Below are 24,326 nucleotides of genomic sequence, written 5' to 3'. Positions count from 1 at the left end.
AAATCACTTTCTTACTTTGCGTCTTGTCCTTTTAAATTCCCTTACCGCTTCCTTTTCTCATCCTTTGTCTCCTCTTAATATCTTTTTGTTATTGATCCCTCTCCTTCCATTTGGATCCTTCTTTTCTACTTTATCTCTTTCCCCTTTTCTACTTTTAATGTATCCCTCATCCCTCTGTAATTTCTTTCTTCCAACACTCCATGCATTCCAACTGTTTCGTCTCCTCCTTTCCTTCCTTGCTTTACTCTTTGTTCCTGGCTCCATACCTCTCCACTGTACCGGCCCGGTTCCTGATCCTCTGCTGACCCCTAGTCTGTGTATATGTCTGTGTGTGCTCCTATGCGTGGGCAGATCTCCTTGAGCAGCGAGCTCCAGCCCGGTTCGTTACCCCCGGATGCCGATGCGGATGAGAGCAGCAGCGACATGCTGGTCATCGTGGATGATCCGGTGTCTTCTGCTCCTCAGTCTCGTGCCACCAACTCCCCTGCCTCTGTATCGGGATCAGTCTCTGACAACATGAATGGTGAGAGTTTTGGCAACATTCATGGAATAATCATCGACCAATATGGTGTATGATGGAGGTACTTTACCTAAGAACTGTGCTGGAAGTCTTTGAAAATTACATATTGGTGTTCCTGGAAATTTGCTGAAGATTAAGACCCAGTTGTACTTAGTAATTGCAATCTGTAAAATCTGTTGTGAAACTTTTTAGAGTTGTGTGATGCTGATTCCAGTATTTGGTATTGATCTGATACTGTGCTCATGTAGTTGTAAAACGGCTCAGTTACAACCACACCATATACCACTCTATGGCATTATGCCAAGTCTATACTCATTGAAGCTGGGGTAACAATATGTAACCAACATTAGCCGCATAGGTACGCATAGTCTGGCTGTTACTAGGGTTTTCTGGCTTATAGAAGTTTTGCTGACTGTTATATTATATTACACATTATATTACACATGTACATATATAACATTACGGCATGCCCCCCTAAGGGGGGGGGGGGTGGAGGGGTCTGCTCCCCCATGGAAGACATTCAGTTGCAGCTCAACCCATCTGTAAAAAGACTCGGCAAGAGACTGGCTGCGTGCTAATAGCGTCTTGGGCATAGTGCTGCAGTTATCAAGCAGAAGTTAGATGTGGGAATGTTTGGGTCGGAATTTGAGCTCTGCAACAATCTCACTGCTCACCATTCTTTGGTATCACATGGAAATCCTGCTATGATGAAAGAAGTCATTAATTTTACTTAAACATCCTTCTTCTTCTAATAGAGGGTCACCTTGCACCCTTTTTGTGGTCAGTGCATTGTCTTATCCATTCAGTCTACCACCTGTCTCACAGACATTATCAAAATACCCATATTTAATGTTTTGGCCATACGTATCTTATCTGTGCAGCTGCCCTTTATTTGACAAGTTCCAAACTTGGCAAATAAAACCTAACAGGTGTTATCTGTGACGGCCTTTATTATCGTGTTAGATTGTTGCTAGAAAAACAAATCAGCGTGACATACATGAAGGTCATTACTGCACAGAGAGGTCTGGCTTGTTCCTGCTATCATGACTTGTTTTAATAGGCTCAAGTCCATTTAGACAAACCTCATAACCTCATACCTCATAAGTCATGCGCAGCAGATTCTTTTTCTTTTTGTTTTTAGATTTATGAGGGGCTTATTCTGCCTGGGATTGGATGCATTGAGTCAGTGTGTTCTGTACTCTGGAATCCAGATAGATAGTGAATGTATGGTGTTGTTGCCTCTATATCCGTACTTTGGATTTGCTGCAATAAGGTAATCCCTCCTAAATACACGCTGCTGCACTGAAACCCATTTGGGATTTTTGCTCTCATGCTAAGAGGCTCCAGCCAGTAAGATTATTGATGGCCCCTGATTTCCAGGTCCTGTGAGCTGGGAAAAAGTTGGTTCCTTCAGGGATGCAGATGATGTTATAATGAAAGGTTGGGAAGACAAGATGGGAGGTCAATAATGAAGGGGCAATTGGTGAGTTTAGACAAGTAAGTGAAAAGGGAAGAGAAGTTGAAAGAGGGTAGGAGTGAGGGATTTAATGAAAGGTTTTCATGCGTGCCTTGGCGTTAGTGATGGGATGGGCCCGTCTCCTTCCAGAGAAAGGTTGTGTACCTCAGCATTTGCGGCGAAACATGCAAAAAAAAAAAAAAGGAAATGGGGATATGGGGAGTCAGAGAAAGAGGAGAAGGCACTGGAGGATTAGTAGCATTACCACAGAGGCAAACACGGGCTCTGATTCTGGAAACGGTATGGAAAATGAGAGCGGTAGTTTTTGTCTGAACCTGTACTTACAGTAATGAGCAGTAATGATTAATGTGAAAAAAAAAAAAGCCTATATTGCTGTGAAATTACCACAGTAGCGTTAGTCCAGGCCAATCCAAACAACGTCTCTCTTACAGTGCTGTGTTTTACTGCTTTTAAACTTTCTTTCTGTCTGAAGAAAATAAAAAAGCATCTGTTCAGATTATTCTTTTTCCTTTCTTTGTGCTCAGGTGTTTCAGCCTCGGACACAATCAGCCCCGGCAGAGGCAGGTCCGGTCGGAGTCGTGGACGGCCTAAAGGATCCGGAGGCGGGGCAAAGTCCGGGGGGAAAGGTCGCGGCCGCAAGTCGACGGCGGGTAGCGCGGCAGCTATGGCAGGAGCGATGGCTGGTGCGGCAGCTGCTTCAGCAGCAGCTTATGCTGCTTATGGCTACAGTGTTGCTAAAGGTTAGTAAATATTACACAGACACAACTGCTCACCCAGAAATGTGCTATATTATTTACATGACAATCATCCCTTATTAGCTGTTGGTCTTAATAGGATAACACTTTTGACCAGTTACAAGTACAGACTGAGGATTTGTTAGTGAACTCACAGGAACAGTGTTTGTGACAACTATTCAAACGTAGCTCTTTGTGTCTCTCTTGGTCTCATTGTTCTCAAAGCTTCCTGCTCAGTGGTTTAGATTTTTGTTGGTGACACCAGATAGATATTTCTAAATTAGGATCTTTGATTGATTTTAATAGCACAATCATCTTATATAGATGTCACACAGACCACAGTCAGTCATTCATTCATTCATTCATCTTCTATACCCGTTTAGTCCTGTTAAGGGTCACGGGGGTCTGCTGGAGCCTATCCCAGCTGTCATCGGGCGAGAGGCAGGGGTACACCCTGGACAGGTCACCAGTCCATCACAGGGCTAACACAGAGAGACAGACAACCATTCACACTCACATTCACACCTACGGCCAATTTAGAATGACCAATTAACCTAATGAGCATGTCTTTGGACGGTGGGAGGAAGCTGGAGTACCTGGAGAGAACCCACGCAGACACAGGGAGAACGTGCAAACTCCACACAGAAAGGCCAGCTGGCCCATGGATTCGAACCGGTGACCTTCTTGCTGTGAGGCATCAGTGCTAACAACCTCGCCACTGTGCCGCCACAGTCAGTCTTATGTTAGAATTGTTCATCAGCTCAAATAACCAGTTCCACCTTTCATATAACATACGTTGACTGTTTTATATAAATATAGATGAACTCTCTGTGACGTAGCCCATGAGACTCCTGAAGAGCAGTTTCAGAGCTTGTTGTGGGTTCCTCTGGCCATTGGCATCTTTCCAGTGCTTGTCTCCTCCTATCTCCTGGCTTATTCAAAATATGGTCAAAGAGCCTGTGTGGAGCTAAGGTGGCCGGGCGATGCCTTGGCAGACTGCTAGCAACCTGAGAAGGCTCCCACCTGAAGCTGCTCTAATTATGCATAACTTTCAGCCTTGATATGATTTAAAAGTCACTTCTATAAAGAAAGTTGTTTAAAATTCACCTACAGTACAAGTGTCATGAATGAGGAAACTATCTATAGAGAGCAAAACCATTTTTTTAACTGGCAGCTATTTCCAGGAAAATCCATGGGATTCTCCTCAGTTGTCTGAGTGATGCTTCCACCTGGCAGTGGTCCTGCAATATATTAACCTGATGACTGTTCTGTATGAACATACGGAGCAGCCAAGGAATATGAAGCTGTACATCTCAACACTGCTGTAAAGGTGGACATTCTAACATGGGTTATCTATCTTGATTGACTCGCTTTTGGAAACAGCTTCAAACTGCACCTTTAAGTAGCTGCATTAATTTAATGTTTTTGGCACGTCTGCTTTGGCTTCATTTTCAGCCCCGAAGGCTTACGCTTGCTTCATACTACGTACTCTGTTTGAATTAGTCCTTTAATGTGTTTTGTGTTCATCCTGGAAAACAGACAAAACTAGGTGACCCTTGTTTTGAGTGTGCTGTCACTTGACACTGTTTCACCACGATGCATTGCGGTGGCCTTGGAGGAGATGCTCACAGCTTGAAGTGATTAGATCAAATTGTGCGGAGGCGGAGATGCGTCATTATGAATACAACAGAAAAAAAGAGAAAGGAAAATAACATTTAGCTGTCTGTTTACGAGTTTAATTGAATGTGATGGTTTGATTGTTGTACATCTGTGCTTGCATTGCATCATTTCCTTTTGGGATAAATCAGTTTTGTAAAGCTACTTCTAAAAACGTCCCGAGAGAGTTATTATGCAGTATTCGGTTGGGACACACTGTTGCGCTAGTAACCATGTCCTTTTCCTTCCCTCCTTTCAGCTGGCCTCTCTGCGTCCAGCCCCCTGCAGCCTTCCCTGGGCCGGTCTGGAACCAGCCCTGCCTTCAACCCCAGCAGAAGCTCCTCTCCCCAGGCCAAAGGAGGCACCTCCACCCCTAGCCCCCACAAACAGCTGGCCCACAGCCACCACCACAGCAGCCACGGTGCAGTCAGGAAGGGCAAGGGCCCTGGCGGTCCTGGGGCGCGATGATGCATTCAAAAACACGAATGTGCCCTCTCACACACACACACACACACACAGATAACTGACCTACTCTTCACTGTGACCCCTACAGACGCCCTTTGCCTAAACCAATAAATAAATAGAGTACAGTATTTATAGTAGCTGAGGCTCACTACCTGGAGGACCACTCTGTCTGCTGGCTCAGCACTTAACAAGAAACTCTTGACTCATTTCACACACATTCAAACGCAGTAATCTGAAGGTACAGTCTTTACCAGCCTCTGCATCTCTTGGTCCAGTTTAGTTGTATGTAGTGTCCCGGTCGCTGGACAGAATCTGCCTTGAATATTTTTGTTTTGCATTAAGACAGGAGTATTTCCAAGTGCTTTTTCGAGAAGACAAACTGTCTATTGGTGACGAGAATCTCTTCTGATTCGCTGCCAGGCGGTGACATGACAGCAAAGAAGCGACACGCGCAGCTTAAAGGGCTTTTCAATTTCGTCGTGTCCGCCGGGGCAGCGAGGCAAAGGAGTTTCTGTCAATCGCACTGAGCCACGTCTTCCTTTTTGTGGTGTTATTGATTCTCATAGATGTACATTAGGTTATTTAATTGTTCTGTAGGTAATGCTCAGTGCAAACCGGCGGATGGTTCTGCAATTCACGGAGCTTAATGTGAACCCACACCTTACTCACCCACACTTTACCAAACAATATGTCGACGGCTTTTGTACTAAAGCTCTTATTTTTGTAATAAAGCATACCCAAACCAACCTGGCAGGTCTGAAGGATTTTGAAAAGATTTTGTCCATAAAATGAATTCCGCTACAGATGGAAAAGGAGATCGATTATATTTTTTGTGTAAACTATATTCCAAAATGAGGGTTGACGCTGCAATGCTGCTAACGGTAAATTTATTAATTGACTATTTATTTGAGTTATGTTTAAAAAAAACAAAACAAAATGGGCAGTTGCTTATAATTGCGCCAATATTCACCTGTAAAACTGTAAATTGTGAATTCTGAAGCCATCTATATTTTTTTCCGAATTTGTTTTCTGTGATGAGAAGTCTGTGGTTCTCTTTGATGTCATTGATGTTTTAGGAGACGCAAAAGAAAAAAGAAAAAGGTTTGCATCAGTGTCCTGAGTTTGAGCTCTACTACACCGTTTATAGGTTTGTTTTCTTTGTGTTTATAGTGTTACTGAAATATGATGTTCTATATTGATGTACATAATGATGACATTTCCTCTGGCTTTTCCCTCATTTGCCTGTCTATTTTTATAGGTCATGTGTACATATGAAGAAATGCATCGGCCATTTTATTAACGAGAGGAATCGTGAAAATAAAAAGGAGTGCTAAATAAGAGCAGCTTTGGTACATGTTTGTGTTTATTACATCTTCTGGGATGCCTTAAATGTACTGAAGCGAGGGCAGAACGGGAAGAGAAATGCGCAGCCTCATATTCCTTGGCTGCTCCGTGCGTTCATACAGAACGGTCATCAGGTTAATATATTGCAGGACCACTGCCAGGTGGAAGCATCACTCAGACGACTGAGGAGAATCCCGTGGCTTTCCCTGGAAATAAATTTGTCTTCACGCAGCACCGGGGTGAGAAAACGGTTCATGTTACTTTATTCGATTTCTCACGGGTGATTCAGCGGCTATGCGGTGCACATGTTTTGCATTTGCAATAAATCTCCGTGAAGCTGAGACGTAACAGCTTTTATTAGAAGTTTTGAATAACCCTTGGCTTTGTTTGAAACCATAATTTTAGTTTTAGTTACCTCTCTGCTTTTCTTTGAACTTTTATTCAGTTCAATTGAAACTGCAGACCCTTCACAGGACCCTGATCCTGAAACCCCCAGAGTGAGCACTAAGGTATCATGTGGTACAGGGGAATAAAGCAGAACATTTTAGGTAGGAATGGAGAACTGTAAGTGATGAACACTGGGCAGGTTGGTGAGGAATGGGACCAGAGGCCATAGATAAGAGACATGCAGCTACAGGTTAGAGATACGAAAACCTGAAAAATAAAGTCTTGTTCCTTTAGACACAGCTTCTCACCCTCTCCTGACATGGATAGAAGTGATTTCCATCATTCACTTTCATTCAAATCAGTAGGAAATCTGGAAACTGTTTATAGTTGGATTTTCAATACATTAACAATTTTTAATAGTTTAACTCACATTTTGAGACAATATATCGATCAGGCATAACACCTTCCTAATATTGTGTAGGTCTCCCTTGTGCCTCCAAATCAGTTGTGACTCATCGGTGAATGGACATGGGCCTTCTGAGGGTGTCCTGTGGTGTCTGGCAACAGAATGTTGTTAGTGGGGGCCTTTGAGGGGAGGGGCCTCTGTGGATCATCCCACAGATACTTGATCAGTTTGGGATCTAGTGAATTTGGAGGCCAGGTCAACACCTTGTGCTGTTCTTCGTGTTTTTTTTAGTTGTTCCTAAAGCGTTTTTGTGTGTGTCTGTGTCAGGCTGCATCCTGCTGGGGATGACTGCTGCCATCAAGGAGTGTCATTGCTATGGGGTGGTGGTGCCTGATCTGGTCTAGGTGGGTGGTACATGTCTAAGTAACATCCACATGAATGAATCCAACAGTTTTCCAGCAGAACACTGAATTGTCACAAGATGGTCAATGTTATTCACTTCTCCTGTCAGTGGTTTTAATGTTGTGGCTGATCGTTGTATATGGCAGGCACATATTGGAACTAACCCATCTAAATTACAATTACTACAAAATACAGCATGCTATCCTTCACATTCAAAGATAAAGTTGTATTTCTAAGGTGTCCTTTTGCATCTGCGGGTTACATTAGGGTTCCTCAGAAATTATATCTGAAAAGTATAAATGATGCCTGGGCTAGAATTCAGTAGGGATTGTCTGTCCACACAGCCAAGAGTCAACGTGGGCCGTCTCTGCTGCTCCATCTCTGTCCGTATGTTTTCAGGCTCTGGTGCAGAACCACTTGAGATTTCATCTCGATGAGCAGCAGCTCGTTCTTCCTGGTACTCTCCGACATGACCACGGAGCACAGACTTGTAAACACAGGACTTCCAGGTCTGGGCTTGTTCCCGGCCCAGCTGTTATATAAGCCAGTCCACCTAGATAACACTCTTGACTCACGTCCAAGGTACAAGCTGCTCCAACCAACGTCTGGGAGTGTTCAACATGCTGTATATTTGTACATATGCTCGAGAAAAACAAAAAACAGCTTCAGTTACTGGGAGACTTTTGCAAACCAGTCACACTTGGAAAACGGCCTCATGGAACACAGCTTGTACTGGCTGGTTCTCAGTAAGCTTGCTTCATGGAACAATCCCCAGGCCATGTATGCATGACGTATGGGATGTGTACTCGTGTTCAGTTCTCCCTCATCTCAAGTTATAACCCTTGGCTTAGAAATGTGTTGTCTAGGGTTTCAGGAGTGATCTGTCACTTTCAGATAGCTTAATTTTATTTTAAGGGCTTTGCAGTGAAAGTATTTACAGTAACGCTTCAGTCAGTCTTGGGAATTATTTACATCCCATAATGGGCTTGGCCATCACTGGTTATGTGCTTTGATTACTTCATAGGTTTTCATAAGGCCAGGATATTCCCAGCCACAGAAACTGTGGATTTCATTTCCATCACTTAAAGACCATGTTGGCCAGAATCAACTTCAGCTCATTAGTTGACGATCACAACTAAAAACACAAACAAGAATTCTCTTCAACTTTTATTGGCATTTCACACTTGATGGAAAGTTGATACAAGCACCTTTTGAAAACATCACAGCAGCCATCTGGTGAAACGCATTTGGATTTTTACTCCCAAAGGTAACCGCTTGATGTACCATATGGACAAACCGGACGGAAGATGAACTGTGCAAATGGTCGGTGTGCCTTTTAAAGCAAACCGTATAGATGTTTACAGTCAACATTATGGTACACAATAAATAGATTTTAAAGTGGCTTATGACATGGGAACATGCTTTAAAACAAAAACTAATGCCCTTTCATCACTTTAGTAGCATTCATCTGATGTATTGTAAACTGAACATAAACAGACAAGCCTCTCGTCTGAGTGTATTCATCCACCATCAGCTAGTGAAACAAAGGGTACGAGCTACTGTGCTGCCAACAGGTAGGACACAACAGTCAGCGCTGCGGTCTCGATGGAGAACAGGTGGTGGTCTTCCACGTGGGGGCAGCTGCTCCTCATGAACTGGGTCAGTCGGAGCAGGTACTCCAGGTTGTGGCCCGTCTTCCCTCTGCACATCGCGATCTGGGCGCCAATCGCCTCCGGGCTGGCCGGCCCCAGGTAGAGGGGGTTGTCGGTGGTGGCGATGTACACCAGCGCCTGGACGGGAGACTTGTCCTCCCCCTCGGGGAAGAAATCCACCATCTTGGTGACATAGCCACCGCAGACCGTCTCGCGCACATCGAGGTACTTCAGGGACTCCTCCACCTGCGAGCCTGTCACCTCGAACGCCACACCCCAAGTGCTCTCCTGTGAGAAGAAAAGAAAAAAAAAAAAAAAGCTTGTTAAACTACTGTTTAGTAGGGGGTAAACTGGATTTCCACAAGCCTGGAAAGTCCACAGCTGCAGTCAGCCAATAGGAAGATAATATTTCCACTTACGTCATCGTCTTCGATCAGCGTCACCACTCTTCCGGGCTGCAGAGAGGGGAAGAGAAACAGGTCACGTCACGGGCAACGCCTAACACAGTCTGAGCCGAGCACATACTGCCATCACAGCATCACAGCAGCTGGTCTGCCAACTAACTAATGAAGTAACCAAACACGTCACACATCTTACCGACTCGTCATTCCCGCGATGGAAGTTGTCTCCATGCCAGAAACGTCTCTTGTAGCCGTTAATGTAGCCGACCTCGCTCCTCTTGTACTTGAAGTCAGGCTTCCACACCAGTGACCCGTACCCGAAGATCCACAGGCTGGCCTTCCCGGCGATGATATCTTGAGGTTTCATTTTGATCGGTAGTGTTGACGTTTAGATGAATCGATGGTTTTAACTTGATTTTCAAACCGGTATTCCTAGCTAAGGTGACTAGCTAGCTAGAGTTAGCTTCCTCCGGTCCAGGAGCAGAGGTACCGGTTGGCTCGCCGGTATACCGCGGACGGTATTGGAGCCCAACTGCTTAGCAGTTGCGAAGATGGAATTTCGCGGTTGATTTTGCATTGCCTGATGCATTGCCATTGCATTAGAAGTGCCGCATTACGCCTTAAAAATCCATGGCCGCCGCCTTGGCCTTCAAGTTAATTGGGCGAAAAAAATCAAAAACTGTCTCGGCCAGCTGCTGCGCCGACCGGTGACAGTATAAATTTAAAAAATAACTAATTGAAAGATCGAGGTTTTAGAAAAATTACCGTTTTAAACGCGTCGTGTTTCGTGGTGCCTCAGCCCGGCCGCCGCTCTCATCTGACGCGTTTCCTCGATAACATGGCGCTCCGCCGCTCATACATTTATACAGTCCGGTGCATGGGGGCGTGTCTATTCTAGCGGTTTTAACCAATCATATATAAAGGAGACTTGCCCTCCAACACATTTTAACCAAACAGATTTCGGTGCGCCGTAGAGGGCGGGATTTGAAACCAAACTCGTTGTATTATTGGTCAAGATTTGATTTGAGAGCCGCCTCCCTATTTTAATATGATTGGTTGATGGACTGTCACTCAAACTGACTCGATTTCTGATTGGTAGCCTACTTTGTCACTCCCTTTAGTGATTCCGGCTTGATCTGGCTGATGCAACTTCCCACAGCGTTTCAGGGCCACGGCAGAAACCAAGCAACATACCAAGACGTTGCATCAGACGTGATTTAGGAGAGAATCCCAAGGGAGCCGAGTGTTTTATATCTCAGTGTTTGCCACAAAGAATTCAAATCAACAGTTTAAACATATATCGAAGTTTGACAACAAAGGAAAAACAAATATTTCTATCTGATAAGATATGTCCTTCCACAGGACTACTGGAAAACAACCTTGACGTGTGAGGGAGTTAATTATCCTCCAGTGGGAATGTTTACACCAGGCACAACATGTGCAAACTGTAATCTAGTCCCACAGTGCAAAGATCCAATGCCAAGAGAGAGGTCACCGAGCAGTGAGGACACAGTGGCCTCACTTCACGCTGGCCCTCTGGAACCAGGAGAGAAACCTGAAGAAACATGAAGGTATTTTCAAACATGAACTCTCTCTCTACATCAAGCAGAACCACAGTTTGGATATTTTTTGACACTTTAATCTAGCAAGGAGGGTCAATTTACCACGCCACATGTAAATTGCCTGCTACCAGAAGGCCCTTCTGTTGTAATCAGGAATTCTACTCTTGACGAATGAGTCCAGCTTTGTAAACACACACAAGCACACTGGTTCCTTTATATACACAATGTGCTCGACAAACATCCTACTTTGGCAGCCAAGTGCACGGCCATGAGGAATGGCAGTTTTCCTAGATCCTAAGGGTTAGACTGGATTCTTCTGGTGTAATCTAATCTAACCCTTCTAGTCTAGAAGACACGCTTCTAAAATACCCCCCAAAAATAAAAAAACAAAAGCCCAAAAAAGAAAATAAAGGTTAAAAGTGAATGAGAAGTTCCAAAATGGCAGCCAGGGTGAGACGGAGAGATGGACAGACAGTTGTGGTCAAATGTGTAAAAATGCCCACCACTCCTTGTGGATCTGATAATAGCATAGGCTCAACTGTGCTCAATACATAGATTATCTATAAATAGCTGGTATTATCTGTCTTGATAAGAGGCCAGAGAACTGTATCAGCTCTTCATCAATCTAAAGCACAGCACAGTCCATGCCTTCAAGCGACCCCGTGTCATGCACCAGGTCCCATCTCATGATGTCTTGGCCTCTGGTGTCCATCCACTCATAAAACCCACTGCTACAGTGTCCTAAGGCTACTCTTGCCGCCACATACTGAAGAGTTGACTTACAGCACTATATATACTGTAACTAATTTTGTGCACCGCTTCATGTTTCGACATGTAGATTTACCAAATATTAACTTGTCTTGGCTGTCATTATCTGAGCCCCTGACTAGTATAGGAGCTTATGTAGTTACTTGTGTGGAATTGGGGCTGTTATCTACATACATTTAAGCCTTTTTGTTGCAGCTGTATGTGAGGCATGCAGAAAAACGAGTCGCCGCTGTGGTTAAAGAACAGGGCCATCCTGCATATATCACTCCTGCAGCACCGGTTGTTTTTGAGTATGATGCAAGCAAGCCCTGGTAAGTCAGGAGCTCGAGGCCTGGTTACTGGGACAGGTCGGGTCTAAAAGTACGTCCTGCCACAGAGGACTTCATATGCAAGGATACGTCTAGAAAACAAGTTCGATTTTGCTAAAGTTATGTCTCAAATCATATAATTTTTCATAATGTATAGCTGCATGACTTAGATACTGCAAATGTAGTCCTGTTTCATGCATTCATTAAACTATGGCCTGCTGTTAAATGAAGTTAAACCTGAGGGTATTCAGGGTTTTTGTTTTGGCATGCATGGATCAATTGTTTCCTGTGTGGGGGGGTTTTACTGACACCTAGTGTTAATTAATAAGACAACTACAAGTAAGGGTTAGGGCAGGCCTTCTGGAGATTGAACAGGCATGTTCAAAAAAGCATTAGTCACTTATATAAAGCCAAATAAGGAAATAAAGCTGCCAAATATGTGGTTAAGTTTTAGACTCTTGAGTTTGATGCACAGTCACGTCTACAGTCCTTGGGAGGGGGAAAAAAAGAAAGTGGAGGTTGGACTAGAATTCAAAAACTCCTGTGCTTATCACATCAGTTCATGAGTTTTTTTCCGCTTTTCCCAGATTGGGAATAAATAGTTACGATTGTGGTGGTTGTCCCCGCTCTCGCTTGTTTGGAGGTTGTTTCCTGGATACCCGAGTCATCTGTGCAAAAAGCGAGCGCAGAACCGAGAAAAGCGATGCGTGAGAAAAGCAGTCGGCCCGCACCGGCATGTTCTGCATTTTTTAATCAGGGGAGGAAACAGGAACTGATGTCACTAGGTCACAAACAGGATGCTGTGATTATAACACAATGAAAATGCTCGGCTGTGTTACGGACAGCCAGAGGCCAAAGAGCAGAGCCCTAGCATGTGCGATCAAGTGTGAATGAGGGTGTGTGTCTGCGTATAGGTGTGAGTATGATGATGGTGGGAAACTCCTCTCGTGCTATCAGGCTAGGTTGGGTAACATGCAGAAATCTTGAGGTGGTGGTGGGGGGGTTCTTTAACCAGGCGATTAATCATTGTGATAACATGTATGTTTTTCCTGAGCCAGGCCGGAAGCTTTCTGCTCCAAACCTTTTCTTTTTTTTTTTCTTTTTTTTTTTAAATGCACGCACACACAAGCCTTTAGATGAGGATGCCTAGGTCAACAGGCTGACAGGATGTGTGCGAGGGAAAAACCTTCCAGATTCTCAGCCGAGTGTTGATTGCTGCTGATTAGGGGGTGTTGACTGTTGCAGGATTTCTGTTAATTGGAGGCAGGAGACGTTTTCATAACGCGAATGAAGCATTGCCAGGACAAAAAATAATAAAAACAATTCAAACACACAACGGCGCTGTCTTGTTTGAAGCCATATGGAAAAGTGGCAATTTTCCAAGGGCAAAGGGTCACGAGACTGATCGGATCGCTCTGGCAAGTCAAATTTTCTATAATAGAGATCTTTTTTTAATTTATGTGAATTCCTTGTAGCTCCGCTGGCTCCCATCTGGTTTCGCCCTCCCCTCTGCCGACGGCCCCGGTGCCAGGTCCTCTCCCTAGCTTTGTTTTGCAGGAGTGGGTGGTACAGGGCCGGGCATTGAAATATTGCTCTTAACCCTGAAGGGGAGGCAAGCAGTTGGGGAGCCTGCGAGTGCCTGAGTGTATTTTTTATGGGAGGAGGTCTGTGGGTCATGCACACGGGCCGAGAGGCCTGGCATATGCTGCTGTTTTTATGGCACTACAGACTCGCTCCGTGCTCCCCCACGGCATCTGTTTGGTTGGCTGTGAGTGCGCACGGATGCGTGTGCGAGCATTATGAGGGGGCTGGGGGGTGGGGGGTGGTGGTGGGGGGGGGGGTGTTCCCCTTTGCCCTGCGCCTGGCTTTGTTTCACCATTTCCAGCTTGAGGGGGTGGTATCCGTGGAAACGGATTTGAATTTCAAGCCAATTTAGGGCCGGAGAGAGAACGAGGGGTGGGGCTGCTGGAGCCTAGAGCGCTTCCAGGAATTACTCGAGGTAGTGATGCTACAGTCGAGGGGGGCTTTATGTCTCCAGTGTCCAAAACATTACACATGATGATGATGTTGTGTTCGGCAGCAGGGGAGCAGCTGAATTTCATATTCAGAGATGTGCTCACAATTTAAGAAATCCATCTCTGTAATCTGGATCCAAATCGAGCACTTTGAGCTCAGCTGCAGTTTTAAAATAAATAAATAAATACAAGACACATTTGATCATCATTTGCAGTCATTATTTAAAAACACCTCAAAAATAATTCTCTTTTCCATTTACTGACAAACAGTTTCCAAGGAAGTTTTATTCTTCAGAAGTTTGGTCCTTATAAATATGCATTATATACAAAATAATATTATAAAACATATAAAGAGCAGTGTGTCATATTTAAATTAAACTCTGGAAATAATCATTTTAAAAAATTACATTATTGGTTCTGTACTTTTGAAATTTATTATAGGCAGGCAGTGGTGTGACAGTCTTTTCTCCTTGTTTCGAGTCTCTTTGTTTTCCTCATGTCGGGTTGCATAAAAAAAACAAAAAAAAAAAACACTTTTCTATGCGCACTTTTCATTTCTCTTGGATCTTGCTGGCACTGACTATTGCGCTCCTGTGGTTTTCTCTTCCAAGTCCCTGTTGATTAAAAAATATTTCCCCCCCCACTCACTTTTTTTTCAGTAGTGCAAATGATCCAAGAACAAACAAGGGCACAAAATTTAGCATTCAAACCCGCTCTCTTTAAGGCTTCTAGTGAAATGGGGCAGCATACAATCTTCACCCTTGCATCCACGAGTCCAACCGGTCGTTTTTTTTTGTTTTGTTTTTTTTCCACATGATTGACAGCTGAAGATTTCGTTTCAGACATTCATAATTCTCAGCGTTGGTGAGGTTGGATTGTGACCGCGGGTGAGTTCACTCATCTCGACCCTGAGTCTTGCATAGCAGGCGAAACTGGCAGGAGTGAGTGTGTGTGTGTGTGTGTGTGTGTGTGTTGGAGGGGGTTGGGGGTTCCCGAGGGGTCTAATCTTAGGCACCTTTTATACTGATTGGTTGGCTGTCAAAGTCATCATGATTATCACACAAGGCCGGGTCAGATACGAGGGGCAACGATCCACCTTCGCCTCCTTTTACTGTCCAAGATGGCCGAGATTATAAATAAAAATATTTCACCGATGCTCTGTCAGTCTTCACACCTTGAGTCTATTCGCCAGTCCGTTTAAACATTGTCACAACTGAGAGAGGTCCTTCACTGTACATGTTTTGCATACAAACACTCGGTCAACATAAAGTTTCTCAGTTCTGTCCGGAGCAGAGGTTTCCGCCCTCTCCAGTTCTCAAGTGTTCCAGAGCAGCAGTGAACGTCTAAAACAATCTCCAGTCTCTTCTCAGCATTTGTAAACAATCCAGAATATTATATTCTGCCTCGATTGTGTCTTTTTTTTTCCTCGCTCCCTTGCCTTCTGACCCCTCACAGTTTATACCTATACGGGAGAAAAAGAGGAAGAAATTGGAGTGAAACAATGCTGCCGTTTGGACGATGTAAATACAGTAAAACCCCAAGACGAATAAGATTTCTCTGTGCTATTTGAGCCCCACCATTATATTTAGCTTGGAAATAAAAATCTTAAGAACCCCTCAAAATGCCACAGGAGTAAAACATCGCACCTCTGAGACCAAGCAGAGCCAAACATGTGTGAGGAATCATCATAAGTTTAGACTTTAGGTCATTGTATGGCCAAGATAAAGAATAGCTGACATAATTTACAGAGTAATAATGCATATGACTGGGCTTTCCCCAGCATATGTCCAAATACCAGACTAGAGTACACAAATGTCATCTTGCTCAGTCAAAGATGTTGGTGCGCTAGTGAGGGATGGCGCACGAAGGAAGATCGGGCTCAAATGGGCTTAGAAAATGCTGATGAACTTTTTCTGGGCTTACCTCGGTTGCTATGACGCATTCCCTCCTCTCCTCTGCTATAACGAATACCGACTGGTACATGGAGTCTCTTGAGGAACATATCGTAGATATCCTACACTCTGGTTTTTCACTGCAAACACAAATCACACTTTGTGTTAACCCAAACCAGAAGCACATGGCAGAGCTATGATTCAGGGGTAAACAGAAACTGCAGCAAAGAAGACAGGGCAGTTTGTAGCAAAGCAGTTGCTATATACACATAAACAAAATGAAGAATGATGCTTAGTTTCTATCAAAAACACATTTCTTTTGTTCAGCCAGCCATTTCATGACATTCAATCAGCGAGAACTGTCATCAACAGCTATTTGTACTCAGCAGAGCTTTACACAGACACTTCTGTATGGATTAAATAAATAGAAATTTTGTAGTGCTTAAAAACGCATTTGCACAGCCCAGATAGGAGTATAATAGAGAACAGCTGAAGGTTAAATATGCATGATTAAAAGCGTGGGTCCTCTTACCTGTACATTCTACTCAAGGGCATTTTATCTTCTAAACACTTGTCGTAAATAAGACTTTTATCCTCTTGTGATTTTTCATCTTTGAACTCCTTTGATTTAGAGTTGTAAGAGTCCAAGTGATAGTTTTTATGGATAAAGTTTGATTTCTCTGAATCACAGTCTACCTCCAGGCTGATTTTCTGGTTGGTGTTTTTCAGCTGGGACGCTGGGATCAGGTTATCTCGCTGAACATTGGAGAAGTTGTTCATAGTCTCTGTTTCTCCCCTCTGCCTTTGGGACTGCCTGTGGATGTGCCGCAGAGCCAGGCCCACCATGCACAGCAGCACAAGCAGCGCCACCAGCCCCACAGCCAGGGAAACCGCCGCCCACTGGAAGCCATCTTGAATGTCTGCAGGTGAGGTCACGGCAGCGAAGAAATCACACCGTGGTCCAGTGTAGCCAGAGTTGCAGATGCAGGTCGCCGGGGGCTTCCCTGGGCCCCCTCCTCCAGTGCATATACCGTTGAGGCAGGGTCGAAGGGAACACTCGTCCAAGATTCTGTCGCAGTTGCGCCCACCGTAGCCCGCCGGACAGGAGCAGGTGTAGTCGTTGATACGATCTAGGCAGGTGCCTCCGTTAAGGCAGGGATTACCAGCACATTCGTTGATGTTGATTTCGCAGTGGAGGCCAATGAATCCTGCGCGGCAGCTACACATACGCTGGCCCCCATGGATCACACACAGACCACCTACAGAGGAGGAGGCGGTCAGTAAGTATCAACAAATACAACAAGAGCATCTGAAGTGAAACATTTCGACGTCAAGGAATTTCAGAATCAGAAGGAATAGGATCTCCTTAAACCCTCCCAAGAGGCCGCTGGAGTTCACACATCTCCATCAAACCTACAGTGTGACCGCAGCGTTGCGTATTGTTCTGCCAGCGCAGAACAATCCCAGAGCCCTCTGTGTTTACAAGAGGACAGAAATTGAACTGCGCTGGATATTTGTCCCCTTTCATCAACAACCTCAGCAAGCTGTGGTGACATTTACAAGCTGCGGCTCTGAGCTGCTGAGTGTTTATATGGAGGACAATAGACACCAAGTTCCCACCAATTCCTGTTGTTCCACACTGCTTCCAGTTGCAGGAATTTGAAGGGGGGAGAAAGAGCGAGGGGAAGTTCAGAAAGGAGAGGGGAGGGGGGCAAAGACAAGAGGAAGACTGTACCATTAGCGCAGGGAAGCGACGTGCACTTGTCCACTCTCTTCTCGCAGTTGAGTCCGGTGTAGCCGCGGGGACACTCGCACATGTAGCTGCGGCCATTGTCCTTCTCCCAGCACTTGCCACTGTGGAAGCAGGGGGAGTCCGCGCACGTCAGCAGGCCGTGCTCACAGTGGGAGCCCTCGAAACCTGGGGGACACGTGCACATGTAGCCATTCTCCAGATTCTTAGGAAATGGAAAGAGAAAGCAAAAATGAGTCAGCATATCAAAAGAAAAAAGAAAAAGGACGTGAATCATAAACTCATAAAAACCTCGACAAGTATCATTTAGACTACTTACCGTGCATATTCCTCCATTCCTGCAGGGGTTGCTGTCACACTCCTGCATCTCCAGCTCACAGTTGACTCCCGTGAAACCTGGCAAGCAAGTACAGGTGTAGCTTCCCTCGCCCGTGTTCATGCAGGTGGCGCCGTTCACACACGGACGGTGATGGGTGCAGAAGTTCAAGTCTGGGGGAGAGAAGAGTGTTTGTTTACAGGCTGCCTGCAGGAGAGGGGGGGGGGGAAGAAACGATCTCCCCGCAGATGTGTATAAAGCTATGAATAGAACACTTAAGAGGAAACCTAATTTACTAATGCTTTCAAGCTGATTCAAATGAAAACAAGTAATTTGAGAGCATCTTTTAAAAAGGAGCAGCAGCAGTGGTTCAAGTTGTCAGGTGTACCTTGGTCACATAATAGGCCTCCCCAGCCCTCCTGGCAGTAACACTGCCATGGCTGCTGGCAGGTACCATGCTTACAGGCCGGGTACTTCTTACACTCGTCACAGAATGTGCCTTGCCAGCCATCTCTGCATCTGAAGAACAACAAAAATATGTTGATTATTCACGTTTTCCTCGTATTGTAGGTATCCTAATAAGATAACTGAACACGACATTTGAAATGGGTCAAGTTAATTTGACATCAGTTTACTCTATAGTGCTTTAACTGTAATTAATCATGCATCAGCAGTTTTATCACTACCTTATTACATAATTACATATCGTTTCTTGAAAGCAATAAACGATATCATGACGAAATCATTTTTCTTATAGTTCCCGTAAATATCTGTTTCTCAGCACAGTGTGCTCCAGCTCTGAGACTGTGGGACTTCAGATGCACTTTTAAGGTTATTTTCTTTCGCTTGGTGAGCAGAGACATGGGAGCAGCTTTGCTGTGTTTGGTGTCTACAGGGTTTAACCTCAGTTTGGGTCGGTTTTAGCGGTGGGAAAGAAGGATTGCGTCTAAAAAGAGGGCAAAGTGAAAAATCGGGCGGAATTTCTGTGTGTGCGAATGATCCTTGCTGGTGAGTGAGTGAGTGAATGAGACAGGGTAGTGACATGATGGGATCATGGGAAGCAGAGAAGCCAGTGAGTGATGCAAAGAATGGAGACGGAACTCGTACTGACGTTTTGTGGGTTTGGTGAACTTCAACCTCTCTCCGTGAATTGCACAGACACACAAATAGCTGCAACAGTTCGTTAGGTACATTCCAGTATAACAGTCCTGCAATAAATCCTCCTTCATGGCTGTTACAATGTTCAGTTTATGTTGAAACAGCATCAGAAAGGTGGTAATTCAACTGTACCATCATTTTGTATATAGTTTGTGGTGCTGTTAAACTGGATTGAATTAAACACAGAAGTGTTTCTGTTATTTAGCCTAGTCCACTGACTAAAATGGGCTTGCCAACATAAAAGAAACGTGTCAGTCAATACAATAGTAAAACAAACCACCAGCCTCCAAAATGGAAACACAGTTGAATCAACAGCTCTCTCAAACAAATGCTAAATACCATAACTATCATGAAGCTAAGATTTATGCACGACTGCATATGTTTTCACTAGTGTACCTAATGAACTGGCAAATGAGTGTAATGTTCTCAGAGAGACGCAGCTTTTGCATGCCAGCTCCCACTGCTCCCACATGTGTTCCTTACAGCACAAAAGCCCACACCTATTTTCAACACTTTGCAGTTATTAATACTTACACACACTCGCCAGGGTTGGAGCAGTTTCCATAACTCTCGCTGCAGCCTTCCAGACAGATAGCTACAGAAAACAAAAGGGAGAAACGCAAACATTAAAATGAGTCTGCTGCTCTTTTTGCTAGTGTACCACATTGTTAAAGCACAACTGTTACTTTGTCAGACAATTTTCAAATAAGTATCAGACAAGCTCCCACGATATAATAATAACTACCAAGGCTACAAAGGCATACATTTTTCTTGAAATAGCCAGCTCCTAGGCCAGTGTGTCGAAGTACACTAGAGTCTCAACTTTCCTCATTTGATCTAAACCTGTCTGCCACACCCCCCAGCTGCCGCCGGCTGAGAGTTTGTTTGTCCTGCTTTAAGTGTACCGGTCTTTCATGACACTGATTCGCGGGACCACATATCAGGCGACTTGACAGTAAGCGGCCGGTTTAGTCCAGAACAGATGCTCGCTCTCAATAGCAGACAGCTGTCACTATTGTTGTTTGTGGTCTGCCAGAACCATATTTGCAGCTGCCACCGCCGCGCGCCAAACAATGGAGGGGACTAAACATCGGTGGCGCGTGGCGGATAATAATGCCGCGATTAACCTTGGCGCGTGCAGTCGCTCGGGCTCCTCCTATCAGTGCCCGCGCGCCCCACCCTCCGCCTGCGGATTATGTTACCGGGCACGCGCGGTACAGTATTTTCTGAAACTTAAAAAAAAAAAAAAAAATATATTTTATTCTTTTTTTTTTTTTTTTAGAGCTCTTTGTTCTCATTTGACCACCGCTTTCTATCAACACAAACAGAAGGTAAACGGTCACCTGTGTAAAATAATATGAGTACCAACAAGAAACAGCTTGTGTTAATTAGCCATTTGTTAATTAGCATTGTTTTGACTGCTAGCTTTCTACGTTTCTGAGCTGAAATCAGCTTTTTTCTGCATTAACCTGCCTAAAACTACCACCTTCTGAAATGTATCAAAATACTAAAACCCAAACGACCAGGCTTGTTTAAAATTATGTATGGGAGTGTTAGAGAGAAGGGAAATTATGGTGTCTGAGAGATGCTTAATCTGTCTTTCTCCTGTATATTTTCTGTAGTCACTGGCGATTGATGTGCCTGTAATTGCAACACGTGAGCCCATCTGGTTAGAATTTGGCGCCACGGTCAAAATAGCACATGCCAATTTCTCTTTCACCGCCAAGTGACAAGGATGACAGATCCACCGTCACCCATGTGGTCACACATCCAGCACATGGTAGCTATTACTCTCTCTGGTGCCTCCTTCCAATCTACTCTTTGATTAATTTGTTTTCGGTGAAAGGGGGCCCTCAGTATTGTGGAGCCAAATGGCGTTGGGCCTCCTCCTAGACTTAATTCAGAGCTTTCTAGATCATGGGAGTGTTGGTCTACGATTTGGCCAAGTGGGTTTGCACAAGTATGATGTGCTTGTTGTCACGCTAAACTGTCAGTTACCAAAACCATCCTCACAAACCCACAACCAATTAGACATCAGAATTATATGATTACAAATTACACAGGGAAAATAGCTTTGAAAAACACACACCAAAATTGCCTGTCAAACTTGCCAGACATGATTAGGTCATGTCTACTAAACATCATGCAGCCTCAGTGATGATAACCTATGGCTTAAGCATCAAACATTTGAATATGTGAGATCTGTGAACTTGTACATGCTGAAAAGTCCTTTCTGTTTTTAGGTGCAAACCATGATAATGAAGGACAGAGGTCATAAGTCACAGTGGAGACAGAGTCATCAGTTCCGTGGACATGAGATAACATTTGTTTTAAGGTAAGAGCTGTCCACCAAATCTTGCATGCCCTCATATTAAAAAATACATTGCCGTAGTCAAACTCACAACCAAAACAGGAGCTTAAACAATTACAGACACTGAAGCAAAAATGTTTGTCAGGCTACTCATAGACAGTGAGCGACTGCTTACGTTCTTCGCAGTATTTCCCCTTCCAGCCAGGCAGACAGGATAACTGCCCATCTCGGGTGCAGGTGTAGTGGCCAAATCTGTCGTTCCTAGGCGTGCATTTTTTGGAACAGCTTTCCCCGTAGTAGCTTTCGTTGCAGATAAACCGGTATGAATATCTCAGCTCTGTCTGCTTTCCTGTCTGTGTATCCTGAGACCAGTCAGTTCCTACTCCCAGCTGTCTTTGGATGGCGAAGAAGCCAATCAGAAAGTCTTGGTTTTTGGCATCTGCAAGGTCAAGAAGGAAAACAAGGAGGAAGTCAGAATTAATAGGGGACGGCTAAGGTTAAAGTTTGCTCAAGTTCTGGGATGATTATGGTTTTATGTCTAGAACTGCATCATAAATAACTTGCCGGTTCAAAAGTCATTCACTTTCGCTTTAATAATCTGCCCAGCACCAAGCTGCATCCCTTATCAAATCCCATACAGCTTAGATGAAAGATAAACTCAGGTTGAAATTTCCTCTTTTCTTTCCGTCAGCAAAAACATTCCCAGGCCCAGTCCTCTCTTCCAAAGGGCGGAACAGAGTAAGGTGTAAAATACAGGAAGATGTAGTCAGGGGTTTTTGGCAGGCACTGTGAATTCTCACCAAAGCCCACAGCTCTTTCCCACGCCAAAAATAAACCAGAGGAAGTTCAATTGTATTGGGTATAAGAATGAAAAAGGTGTTCTGAAGTTCATAACAAAGGAATGAATAGGCGTGAAAATGGTCTGAAATTATGAACAATTAACAGGAAAATGCTGAGTGACTAAGTTGCAAATTAAGAACTCAAATTTTGCTTTTTGTGCAAAATGGTAAGCTGACTGGAGAGCTCCATGTGTCGAATGTACAGACAGAGCTCCCTCCTGTGGTAAAAAGATGTTGCACTTACCTACAGGTAGATTTCCATAAGGTGAATGCCAGGCTTCAATTATTAATGAAAACGACCCCTAAAGAGAAAAGACATGCACTTAATAAGCATCATATATGTTTTTTTGTTGTTTTAACAGAACTGAATTTTAGTGGGTAGATCTTGTTTGTTTTGGTTGTATTTGAGAGGCTGCTGCATGTTGAGAAGAGGATTTTCAATTACGCTTGCATGCAGACATGTGTGTTACAGTGATCACTGCATGGCCTTCTGGATTTTGAAATGAACGACGTCGCAGCAGCCCAATCTGTTTGTCGCCAGAGTATTACCTAATGATATGGATTAGATGAGCTGACCAATAACCGGTGCGCTCCCAAAATGCATAGCAGTTCCTTGAAAACAACATAATAGAGGGTGGCCGTAATAAAAACAAACAAATAAAGTGGATGTGCCGCTCCACGCCCTTACCGGCCATCCAAAGTTGAACGGTATTTGAATCGGTCTAGGTAAAGTGCCACTGTCCTTGGCGCTGAAAGAGTTTGTCCCCAGCACTGGTGTCATTGTACTTCCAAAGATGCAGTCACCTGGCGAGACCACAGCTTGATAGTTCTTCAAGCAAACTCTAAAATAAGTCCTGCAGTTGGGTTTGCACGCGTTTCCGTTTGCCAGCAAACCTCTGTGGTTTTTAAATTCGTGGAGGTCCAGCTCAAAAACTCCGGATCCAAATACCTAAAAAGAGAAGGAAATATTATTTAATGGAACGGAGTGCGGTTACATTTTGCGCATTCTGAAAAAGCTGGGCATAGAATAAAAAAAAAAAATACATAAAACAAGCTCTTCTCCGTGTGTTTTCTCCCAGGTCTCAGGACCACCGGGAGAGATCACCGGGGGAGATGTATATCCACCTTCATACCTGTGATATTAACGTGGTGCTGAATGCGACGGTAAAGGTGAACCAGGCTGCCATCCTTCTCGTTTCTCCAGGGCAGCCGCGTCACCAGCCAATAACGCAGCAAAACCTTCTTATTCCGAAGTATTTACACCGAGGTAAACAAATGGAGAAAAGGAAAATCTCTAAAACACATATAAATCCTCCACTCCAGGGGAGTTCTCAGTAGATCCTTGTTGCTGTGCGTCAAAAGCGTCCAGAGGAAGCGTTTCCAATCTCCAAGTTATCCAAAGGTGAGGGAAGACCAATATCCAGAGCCGTGCGTCTTTCTGTCAGCAGGCGTCCCCTCCTTGCATGGTACTGTACTCCACAATGGTCACTCCGCTGTGTGTGCGCGACTCAGAGCTTGTTTTGGTGCTGAACTCGGTGCGTCAGTGCGCCACGGATGTTCATCACTCGTCTTATTACTAGTGAATGAACCGTAGTGTGTCTCCTCCCAGATATATAGACTGCGCTGCTCATTACATAAACTGTCACTCACCCGACTGACACCGCCCACTTTACATATTCAACCCCCTTCCCTTCCACCCCAACAACAATTATCCAGATTTAATACGCGCTGGCACTGTGATGACTGACCACCATGGATACTGGGCGATTATTAACAAGCCACAACATCTGTTGACTGTCGCACGTCGCACAATATGCCGGGCACACATTTGCACATTAGGCACAGAGAGAAAGACAATGCAGGAGAGCCGAAACTTGGGGAAAGAAATAAGAAATTCAATTACTTTTTTGCTCCCTGTACCGTTTTGCCCTCGGTTCCACTCAATCGCACGCCTAATTAGCTC

General features: G+C 44.4%; 3 protein-coding genes across 7 annotated transcripts in view; 1 reads left to right on the top strand and 2 right to left on the bottom strand.

Annotated features, from left to right (window-relative positions):
• The window catches only part of ino80 (INO80 complex ATPase subunit), a 44,027-nt gene extending 37,835 nt beyond the window's left edge, over nt 1-6,192 (top strand). For 4 of the 5 annotated variants that reach the window (XM_084560499.1, XM_084560498.1, XM_084560496.1 and 1 more), the window contains exons 35-37: nt 352-523; nt 2,522-2,737; nt 4,647-6,192. In XM_084560499.1, coding sequence (XP_084416625.1) covers nt 352-523; nt 2,522-2,737; nt 4,647-4,855 — 597 coding nt within the window. In that variant the 3' untranslated portion in view covers nt 4,856-6,192. The remainder of the gene's footprint in view (nt 1-351; nt 524-2,521; nt 2,738-4,646) is intronic. The other variant, XR_014699450.1, reaches the window with a different exon arrangement.
• A 2,353-nt stretch (nt 6,193-8,545) lies between these two features.
• On the bottom strand, nt 8,546-10,289 carry chac1 (ChaC, cation transport regulator homolog 1 (E. coli)). Its single transcript, XM_084560560.1, has 3 exons — nt 9,641-10,289; nt 9,463-9,498; nt 8,546-9,331 (listed from the first exon to the last, which is right to left on the bottom strand). Exons 1-3 carry the CDS (start codon nt 9,809-9,811, stop codon nt 8,948-8,950), a joined length of 591 nt encoding a protein of 196 aa, XP_084416686.1. The 5' UTR covers nt 9,812-10,289; the 3' UTR covers nt 8,546-8,947.
• Nucleotides 10,290-14,405: 4,116 nt separating this feature from the next.
• On the bottom strand, nt 14,406-24,055 carry dll4 (delta-like 4). Its single transcript, XM_084560109.1, has 11 exons — nt 23,497-24,055; nt 23,052-23,312; nt 22,608-22,665; nt 21,700-21,963; nt 19,748-19,808; nt 18,444-18,574; nt 18,059-18,228; nt 17,725-17,944; nt 16,522-17,248; nt 16,021-16,129; nt 14,406-15,559 (listed from the first exon to the last, which is right to left on the bottom strand). The coding sequence occupies exons 1-11, from the start codon at nt 23,548-23,550 to the stop codon at nt 15,554-15,556; spliced, it is 2,061 nt and encodes a 686-aa protein (XP_084416235.1). The 5' UTR covers nt 23,551-24,055; the 3' UTR covers nt 14,406-15,553.
• Between the last annotated feature and the right edge of the window lie 271 nt (nt 24,056-24,326).

This window comes from Chelon labrosus (genome assembly GCF_963514085.1).
Source record: "Chelon labrosus genome assembly, chromosome: 14".
Taxonomy (NCBI): Eukaryota; Metazoa; Chordata; class Actinopteri; order Mugiliformes; family Mugilidae; genus Chelon; species Chelon labrosus.
This window is presented reverse-complemented; position numbering and strand designations above follow the sequence as displayed.